The sequence below is a fragment of the Moschus berezovskii genome, chromosome 6 (genome assembly GCF_049115385.1).
Source record: "Moschus berezovskii isolate FMDL1 chromosome 6, NW_MosBer_1.0, whole genome shotgun sequence".
Lineage (NCBI taxonomy): Eukaryota > Metazoa > Chordata > Mammalia > Artiodactyla > Moschidae > Moschus > Moschus berezovskii.
The window spans coordinates 84,791,563-84,802,306 of NC_142465.1; the positions used below are offsets into that span (position 1 = coordinate 84,791,563).

Sequence of the window (10,744 nt, forward strand, 5' to 3'; positions counted from 1 at the left end):
GTTATGTTTGGAATTCTGCACTTTTAATACCCGTGCTAGACTTAATGCATGTGGTCCCTAGACATTTCTTTGAGAAACACTGTATTAGGGAGTAAATATAACTTTCAGCATAGTTTCAGTGACCATTACATAAGTACATCGTATAATGCATAATATTATGAGTATAATACATATGATTATTACCTTGAGGCAGCATGAATGTTAATTGTAATAAAAAATACCGAATTGATTTATCTGACATTATGAAGACAAGAAAGCAGATACATTAAAATTTTTCTCAAGGGCTGAATTAATAAGAAACCTCTGTTTCCTAAGAATTCAAGATAATAAGGATTTTAATGTGGATTAGAAATGTTAAAGAATATATTTTTAGTACTTCTGAGAAACGATGGCCTAATTAAGAGTGGAATCTATTTCCTCACTCCCCTTTCTTGTGACAAGTACTGTCACGGACTACCTGGTAATAGGAAGAAGTTACCTGGGGAGTATAAGAGATGGTGATTTGATACCAGTGAAAGCTGTGTACACTCACCCCAGCTTCACACAGCTTCCTCCCAGCGATGATCTATCCTTGCTGCATCTGGAAAAACCTGTTGAACTAGGTCAGTATGAATTCCTTTTTTCCGTTTTGAACCTTTGCCATATAGTTTTTATCTTCCATCTTGCTTAGAAGTGCCGTATGGACTTTTCTTCCCCCAAACTTATTTATTTTTAGTTGAAGGAAAATTGCTTCACAATATTGTGTTGTCCTCTACCGTACATCAACATGAGTCGGTCATAGGTTTACATGTGTCCCCTCCCTCTCTAACCTCCCTTCTCACCTCCCACCCCTTCCCACTCCTCTGTGTTGTAACAAAGGCCTGGTTTGAGTTCCCTGAGTCATGAAGTTAAATAATTATTTTTAAATGTTCTTTTATACTAACTTAACTTACTTTCTCTAAAAGCTGAAGTATCTGTGTAAACATTTTACTTTTATGTGTTTTTAATTGATGGGGGTCTAGAGAATATTTCAAAGAAATTTGTTTTAGGGACTTTCCTAGCAGTCCAGTGATTAAGACTGTGTTTTCAATGTAGGGGCACAGGTTTGATCCCTGGTTGGGGAACTAAGATCCTGCATGCTGCACTGCTGCTGCTGCTGCTGCTAAGTCACTTCAGTCATGTCAGACTCTGTGCGACCCCATAGACGGCAGCCCACCAGGCTCCACCGTCCCTGGGATTCTCCAGGCAAGAACACTGGAGTGGGTTACCATTTCTTTCTCCAATGCATGAAAGTCAAATGTGAAAGTGAAGTCGCTCAGTCATGTCCGACTCTTTGCAACCCCATGGACTGCAGCCTACCAGGCTCCTCCATCCGTGGGATTTTCCAGGCAAGAGTACTGGAGTTGGGTGTCATTGCCTTCTCCGGCATGCTGCACAGTGTGACCTAAAAAGAGAGAAAGAAATACGTTTTTAACTTTGTCCTATATGTATATTTTTGAGACTCTTTATGTTCTCAGAGGTTAATTCAAATACTTAGAGAACATCAGTTTGAACTATGAGATGTTCAATTTTCTGTGCCTTTATAACTGAGTAAGATATTGCATTTTTTAAATTTTTACTTAAGCCAAAGCTAAGCAAAAGTGTGGAGTTGTTAATCCTCACATTGTCACAAAGTAGTCATGTGATCTTGGGCAGTTTATATAACTTTGGTGAACCTCAGCTTTCTCATTTGTAGACGGGGAATGGCAATAACCCACCTACCTTGTTAGGTGGAAGATGTATTGGGGGAAATGTAACTAAGATCCATGGATAGTCCCCACCCACACATCAAAGGTTTTTCATGAAATCACAGGGCTCTGGACACTTTTCCTGCTCTGCTTCAACTCTCTCCTCTGTTTCTGCCTATAGACCTCACTTTTTATGTCATATCGGTGCATCCATTCTACAAACCCCAAATCATTTGCTCTTTATGCTTTTATAACTGAGTCAGTGACAGCATTCAGAGCAGTGCTTCTTAACCTTGACTATTGCTTATTTTTTCTCCCTATCCTGCTTTTAAATTTTATTTTTAGTTAAACTATCAATGCTGAGAGAATTGTAGATTCACATGCAATTATAAGGAATAATACAGATACCAAAGTACTTTTTACCTTGGTTTTCACCAGTGGTAACAACTTGCAGCATTTGACATTTATACCATTGAGATACAAAACATTTCTATCTTCATGAAGATGGTTACTATTGCCTTTTTATAGCTACACCCATCTCCTTCCTCCCCACTCTGTCAATCATGGATCTGTTCTCTTTGTTTCCATAATTTTGTCAGTTCAAGGATATTATATAAAAGGAATCATATAGTATGTAAACTTTTGTGATTGATTTTTTTCACTCAGCATTAACACCCTGGCGCTTCATTCATGTTGTTGCGTGTATCAACAGTGCATTCCTTTTAATAGCTTAGTAATGTTCATGGTATGAATGTTTAATCACTCATAGCTATTTAACCATTCATTTGTTGAAGAACATCTGGATGGTTTCTAGCCTTTAGATGTTACAAATAAAGCTGCCATGAACATTCATGTAAAGCTTGTTTCCTTTTTTTACTTAAATAGTGCTGGATTGACTATATGTACATTTTTCTAGGTCTATTGCCTGAAAATAAATTGCTCAGACGTAGAAATGCTGAATTTGGGACATAACTGTTTTCAAGATTTTTGACATATTTTTCTATTTAAACACAGCTGAATGTAGAGTACAAGTCAATACATCTCCCCACCCCCATCCTGCGATTTGGCAATATCTGACAGTTTTGAAGTGCAGGGCTTGTGGTCTAGCAACTCAAATATCCAGGAATACTGGCACCAATGCACAGATATGTGATCTGGAAAACTTGATGCAGTTTATAAAGGAAAAAATTAAAGTCTAAATATTTGCCAATGGGATTTAATAAATTGCAGTACACTCATTATCTGAATACTGTGTGCTGTTAAAAGAATGATGTAGTAGATCTATATGCAGTGATATGAATAATATGATCATAATTTAGTCAATGAAGAGTATCAGAATAAGAAAAAACGAATGATGGGAAAAATATGTTGGTAGAGGGAAAATGTTTTAGCTCAACAAAATTTGGGAGGAGTTTATGATAGAGCAATGATCATCTGTGAAGGCAGTATGACATAAGATTTGCAACACGTGTAGACAGATGAGTAGGAAAAGACTATACAAGTTACAAAGAGTTTTATGTAATTTTGTTAAGAGATAGCAGTAAAAATAAAGAACATATCTTTGAAATTAATAGCCTATGATAGCTGGTATACTGAAGCACTTAAGTATGTAAAAGTCCAGATGAAAATGAAGTGAAACAGCCTGGGAAAAGGGAAAACAAACACAAGAGCACTGCATTCATTGTGTGTGTGTGTGTGTGTGTGTGTAGCATATATACACACAGAGACACAAACCCACAGTATTTATATACAAATTTTGGTGATAAGAAAAAGAAGTGAATGTGTAATATATCAATATATTTTATAACGCAACTGTGAAGATAGATATTTGCTGTAAAAATACTTCAAAAGTTAAAATTGCTACAAATATATTCTTCCCCATTCTTCATGTAATATAGTTGAAAAAGGAAGACAATTTTATCCTTCTCCATTGTCATCTCAGATTCAGCATGGTGATGTCCTCAAGGCACACAGGTTAAAAAAACAAATGCATTTTTTGCAGTGGTTATGAGTGAGAAGCCCCACATCTTGTTGCAGGATGTGTGTTTCTGTTTTCCTAGGAGGATATGGAAATACTTGGAGCAAAATGGTATCATATACATTGATTGGGATGGTCCCCTATGAGTAACTAATAGGTGAAAGCTTCTGGAAAACTTTATTTATTAAATTACAGGGTTACAGAGGATAGTGTCGGGTCAAAGTAGACATTTCTATCTAGCTACATTTCTAGTAGCTATCACTGAAGAGCAAACAATATAGACAATGTTAATATGAATCTTATAGACTAATTGATATTTGTATTTTTGTTTTTCATCCTTTTTATTAGGAGAGTTTGTATCTACAATCTGTTTGCCAGGGAAAGATGATAAAATAAATTTAGTTTCCAAATGTTTGACTGCCGGATGGGGAATAACTGAACCTCATCGTGAGTACATTTATTACCTCTTCTAAAATTAGAATCCAAACAATTATATGTGAAGTCTGAGTATACTGTTTATTAATTTTCAATTTTTCTGTATTTTTCATAGGAATGAAAGTAGAAAAACTTTTTTTCATAATAGATCTAAAGGTGACTGCTTGAGTTTTAGGCCTTCATATTCATTAACACAAGTTTATTGATTTTAGTTCATTGATACTTCTAAAAACTTGTGTTGGTAACTATCTAGTGATGTTATTACCTAATAAATATTTGTGTGTATTTACTCCCCAATTGCTCTGTGAGTGCACACACAGACACACACATACACAGTTTGTTTTCACAATAGTGTCGATATTGTAAAAACCCATACTTAAAGATGTATGTGCCTGTTCTTAAAGCTGTCAGGTATTTTTCTGAAATGATAGGGTGGTATGAAAGGTGAGTGTGTAGATATGATATTACTTATATGTGGAATCTAAAATGTAACACAAATGAACTTCTCTATGAGACAGAAACAGACTCAGACATAGAGAACAGACTTTTGGTTGCCAAGGGAGAGGAGGGGCAGGGGAGGGTTGGATTGGGAGTTTGAGACTAGAAGATGCGAGCTATTAAATGTAGGATGGATGAACAACAAGGTCTTGTTGTGTAGCACAGGGAACCAAATTCAATATCCTGTAATAAATCATAATAGAAAAGAATTGAAAAAGAGCATATATGTACATTATATATATGTATAAAATTTATATATATGTCTGAATCACTTTCCTGTATACCAGAAACTATCACGATGTTGTAAATCAACTATGCTTCAATTTTTTTAAAAAGGTAAATGGGTGGAAAGATTATGTGAAAATATTCTAGTCCATGTAAAGGTCAAACCCATGTCTCTTGTCTCACCTGCACCCTATTTTCCAAATGAATTAACTAGTTACAAATATCCAACAAAGTAAAGAGTTAGTTAGAATGTAATTTCAGTCGTCAGCTTCCAGTCAGTCTCAGCACCTAAACAGAATGTCCTGCTCAGCAGAAGTCAAATCAAAAGAATGAAAAGATGGCAAAACCAATGAAATAAAGTGTAGAATTCATATGCAAAAAAATGAATTATGTTGCTTACTTTATCAGCAACTGATTTGGGTATAAATTTTGTCTTTTTTTTCATAAGGTGGTATCATTTTTATATCTTTTGAGGACTATACTAATGACAAAAGAATGCACATAAAATGTTTTTTGTTGTCTCTGTTGTATAAACCACTGTGGGATAATTAGTTTTTCACAAGTCACCTAATGGCATCATTGAAGTGCTGAGAGAGGAGAATGAGTAAGATTTACCTCTTGGAGTCTGTGTATATGTAACGCTAATTTTGTTTTATCCTTTAATAGCATTTGCCTGTGTATTTTTATTTCTTTTCTACTAGAAGATGAATTTCCTAAAACTGTGCAGCAGGCAAAGGTACCACTGATCAGTAGTATATCTTGTCGAAGCTACTGGGGACTGGAAATTAAAAACACGAATATATGTGGAGGGGCTTCCGGATCATCCTCCTGTATGGTAATTAAGGCCTATATTCACAAGGGCAGGAGGTTCATTTCAGTGTTGTCTTCTGAATGTTTGTTTGCTGACCAGAAAGAGGTACAAATGTATGGCAGTTTTAAAGTGAAAAATGAGAGGAATAAGTCCATTGCTAAGTTGATGTACTGCAATTGCTAATTTGATATTTGCATAGATTCAGTTTTCGAAAGGAATTACTTGTTCCATTGCTAGGTTGAACTATGTGAAACTGATGATTTTCAGCTATTTTTGACCTACAAAAAAAATGATGATTTCTTATGGTTTGACATTATAGCTGAATTAGATAGTTCAAACTACCTATTTCCAGTAGCACTGAAAATATAAAAATGCTTTTGTGTAACTCAAAGCCATCATTTGCTCATTTTTATTTATTAGACACATGAAATTTCCTGCATGGTAGTCTATGGTCAGCATAAAATGAATTTATGTTTCTTTCAGCATTGCTTTGAAAATATAAATTTTGATCTGAATCAGAGATCTGTAACATCAGCCAATGAGCTCAGTGGCCCTAGTTCCTTAGGCTGTTGTGAGCAGAAATCAGAGATGGGAGAGTGACTTACACTCTGTCTGATCATCCCCTGCAGTTGGGGGTTAGTGTCCCCCATGAATCATGCAGCCGGGAGAATGAACTTCTCCTTTTGCTGGTTGCAGGGAGATTCTGGAGGACCCCTGCAGTGTGGCGAGGGTGGACAGTACAAGCTCATCGGTATTGTGAGCTGGGGCAGCAGTAACTGCCATCCTGCCGCACCAACAGTCTTCACCAGAATTTCTGCCTACACAGACTGGATCACATCCATCACTGGAGGAGAAGCGGGATCGCTGAGAGAGCAACCCGGTGGGACTGTGATCACAAGTGGGAAGGGAAATATATAATCACGTATCTGGAAAGTATGTCTCTTGTCATTGCTAAAAAACTCAATGTCACTTCTCCCAACTTTTGTCATGGAGAAGCTTGGATTTGATGTATAAATACATTCAGTAATAAACATTGGTTACAGAAAGTTAATGTGGGTTCGTGCCTCTTGGGAACTTGTAATCTTAAATGCCATTAAATTCATATCTATATACTATGTATATGTCACATTTGAATACCACCATATATACTTTTGGGGTTTCCCAGGTGGTGCTAATGGTTAAGAACCTGCTTGCCAATGCAGGAGATATGAAGAGGAGATAAAGAGATGTGGGTTCAATCCCTGGGTCTGGAAGATCCGTGGAAGAGGGCATAGCAACCTACTCCAGTATTCTTGCCTGAAGAATCCCATGAACACAGGAGCCTTACTATGGTCCATATGATTGACTATGGTTCATATGGTCCAAAAGAGCTGACTGCACGTCCATATGGTCCTGACTATGGGCTATGGTTCATAGGGTTGCAAAGAGCAGGACATGACTAGAGCTATTCAGCACAGAACAGCAGGTGGTGGTAATGGTAAACAATCTGTCTGCCAACGCAGGAGACACAAGAGTCATGGGTTCCATCCTTGGGTCTGGAGGATCCCCTGGAGAATGGAATGGCAACCCTCATCAGTATTCTTGTCTGGAAAATTCAATGGGCAGAGGAGCCTCACACGCTACAGTCCATGGGGCCACAAAGAGTCCGACACGACTGAGCATACATATATTTTTTCTAATTTGGTTAACATTGAAAGATATGAAGAGAAATGCTACTCCCTCCTTGTAATTCTTAATTTTACTCACCCAGATAAGCACAAATATAGGAATGGCCCCTGTAAGTTTCACAATTTCAATGAGCAACTGACATTTAAGAAATGATTTATCAGGCTTATCACTTGAGTTTTAACTTTTTAGGTAGAATTGAAGATATTTCCATTGTTTTCAAAGCATTTATCTGAATTTCAGCTGACCAGTACCATTACCCTCATCTTTCAAAGCTTAGCCAAAAACTAAGGAAGTCCCTTGAGACCACAGACTTAATGCCAGAGCCCATCACAAAGATATATAATGTAGAATGAGAAAGAGCTTGAAGCAACTAATTTTTTTTCTTGTTTCCCACCAATATTTATCATTTTGTTTCCAAAATTATAGCATTCAAAAAGGGAGGATAGTTTAACTTTTTAGGTAAGCACAATATAAACAAATCAAAGAAAAATACGTAAAGAAATAACCAGAAGATTTTTTTTTCTTTTTCTGATCTCCCTTTCTCTTACTCCATTGTTCCCATTCCCCCTCTATTTCTCTTTCTGTCTCTCCTCTGTTTTGCAAATGCTACAAAGGGAAAGTGTTTTTAAATTTCCTACTATTTACTAACAACATCTTTTATGAATTTTGGTCTAAATTGCTTTCATTGATTTAAATTATACTCTTTGACAGGAATTCAGTAAATTGAAAGATGAGATTTATAATGAAGATTCTCTCATTCTTATGATAATTTGTTTTATAGTATTTTTACTTTGTCTCATTAAATTCTCTCATCTTTTCAGTTAGATGACATTGCTGCTGCTGCTAAGTCACTTCAGTCGTGTCTGACTCTGTGTGACCCATAGATGGAAGCCCACCAGGTTCCCCTGTCCCTGGGATTCTCCAGGCAAGAACACTGGAGTCGGTTGCCATTTCCTTCTCCAATGTGTGAAAGTGAAAAGTGAAAGTGAAGTCGCTCAGTCATGTCCGACCCTTAGCGGCCCCATGAACTGTAGCCTGCCAGGCTCCTCCATCCATGGGATTTTCTAGGCAAGAGTACTGGAGTGGCTTGCCATTGCCTTCTCCATTAGATGACATTAAGGGGAATTAAAGATGGACTGTATTAAAACATCAGGCCTGTCTAAAGCATTTTTCTTCACAGTGTGATCTGCAGGTGGTTAATTTGGTTGCTTGGACAATCTCTGATTTCCTAACGGTGATCTGGTGGTGATGCTTGAGGGCTCTGGCAGCAAAAGATGTGGGGTTAGCATTCCATGTGCGACTTAGGGAAGCTGCCTGACTTTTCTACAAGGGTCAGAGACTACTTGGTGATCTCTTTTCAGCTTCAGTTGGCAGTAGTTTTTAAATTGTTCTGTATTTAATCTTTTCCCTGTTGAGTAGGACTATGTTAGACTATTTTACTGTTAGACTGCTTTACTTGCCCTTTTCATAGTTGAAAGCCAATTTCACTCAGGAGGGACATAAGCTTTATTTCTTACTTTGACTGTTTCTTCTTCCCCATAACTCTTATTTATTCTTTCATTTCAAGGTCAAGCTCTATGTGTATTAGACTGCAATCAACTGTGCACATTGATATAAAAGTTATGTAGACAAATTAAAAAAAATAGAGACCTAATAACCTAAGTTTTTGCTCATGTGTTTATTTAAAAATGTCCTCCATGAGCACCTGCTGTATGGCAAAGAGGAGCACCTTGAAAGAGGAAATTTCCCTCATCTTTAGAATCCCATTCTAGGGGAGAAGAATGACATGCAAAGTTAATTACGATTCCGTGTGCCATGGAGCTGCCAGCCTAGGAGGAAACAGTCAACACTTTCTGCAAAGATGGATGGAGGTTTTGCAGGAAGAGTAATATTTGAACTGAGTTTTAAAGCTCTAATAGTAGTTGACTTGATTTTTGCTTTATGTCTTAATGTTTTCTTCTGGTATCTGATGTTAAAGAAATCTGTATCAAGCTGTTTTCCTATGAACAACTCCACATACTCCGAGTCTCTCCTATCATTTGGATTCTTGGAACATTTTGTTGTTGTTGTTCATCCTTCAGCCATAAATTGCATTACTTAATTTCCTCTAACTCACCATCTTATCTTTGTCACGATATTTTCAATAACGTGAAGTGAAGTGAAGTTGCTCAGTCATGTCCAATTCTTTGTGATCCCACAGACTGTAGTCCACCAGGCTCCTCTGTCCATGGAATTATCCAGGCAAGAGTACTGGAGTGGGTTGCCATTTCCTTCTCCAGAGGATCCTCCTGACCCAGGGATCGAACCCGGGTCTCCCGCATTGCAGGCAGATGCTTTGCTGTCTGAGCTACCAGGGAAGTAGTAATAACATAGTTGAATAACATAGTTCCAGTTATTCATATATATCCTCTGTCAGTTTAACAGTCAACAACTTAGACCCAACAAGTGTCTAATTCTCATCAAAGATTAACTGAAGAGTTAATGTGATATAAAAGGCTTTGGGCACTTAACTGATGTCATCTTGGTCTCAACTTTATTATCAGTAGCATAACCATTTTCATTTTTCTATCCCTTATGGATATTTATAAAATAAGAGCAAATTTTAACCAAAGTTTCAGTTAGTGGCAGCACAAACCACTGTCAGGGCCAAAATATCTAATACATTCTTAAAGAGGCAGAATAAAGTGGAAAATTAAAACAGAGGCAATTAAAGCTATAGTAATTAAAACAGAATTCTCCAGGCCAGAATACTGGAGTGGGTAGCCTTTCCTTTCTCCAGGGTATCTTTCCAACCCAGGGATCAAACCCAAGTCTCCCACACTGCAGGCGGATTCTTTACCAGCTGAGCCAACAGGGTGATATTGCTGCAGAGATGAAGAAATCAATCATAGAACAGAAAGCAAAAGCAAGAAAAAGTGCCATCTTACATTTTCTAAACTGGCAAAATGCATGGTGTGACAATATGAACAGATGAGAAAGTGAAGTGAAGGTAACTCTCCTCGGTCAGGGGTGGGGTGCAACTCATATAACATGGGTAATATTGAAGATGCCAATGTCCTCTGAGTTAGCAATTCTACCTCTAATGTCCTAGATGGTTGCATGGCTGCAATTAAATGAAAACATCTGGGGCATGGGTGGGGGTGGTGTAATTTTTTTTTTAATTTCTCACGTTGATTCTAACATGCAGTTAGGTTTAACAGTGTCCTGGGAAAGTGATGCAGTCATGACAACTGAGCATGAACAGGAACTCTTATGGAAACATGAATATCAGCAAAAGCTGGAACTCCACATACCCAATACAGAAGCATGGATAATCAAAAGGTAGTATCCTCACATAGCAGTAAAAAACATAGGACAGTCCACAGGCTTTTTGGATGAGTATTAAAATCAATGATGAGTTTAAAAAACAAATTTCAGAAGAGT

The 10,744-nt window shown here is 37.3% G+C and overlaps 1 protein-coding gene across 1 annotated transcript in view; it reads left to right on the plus strand.

Moving 5' to 3' along the window:
- The window catches only part of OVCH1 (ovochymase 1), a 116,351-nt gene extending 109,673 nt beyond the window's left edge, over nucleotides 1–6,678 (plus strand). The window contains exons 24-27 of the mRNA XM_088836725.1: nucleotides 442–602; nucleotides 4,033–4,131; nucleotides 5,544–5,758; nucleotides 6,350–6,678. Of these exons, the coding sequence (XP_088692851.1) occupies nucleotides 442–602; nucleotides 4,033–4,131; nucleotides 5,544–5,758; nucleotides 6,350–6,571 (697 nt within the window). The 3' untranslated portion in view covers nucleotides 6,572–6,678. The remainder of the gene's footprint in view (nucleotides 1–441; nucleotides 603–4,032; nucleotides 4,132–5,543; nucleotides 5,759–6,349) is intronic.
- The last annotated feature ends 4,066 nt before the right edge of the window (nucleotides 6,679–10,744 follow it).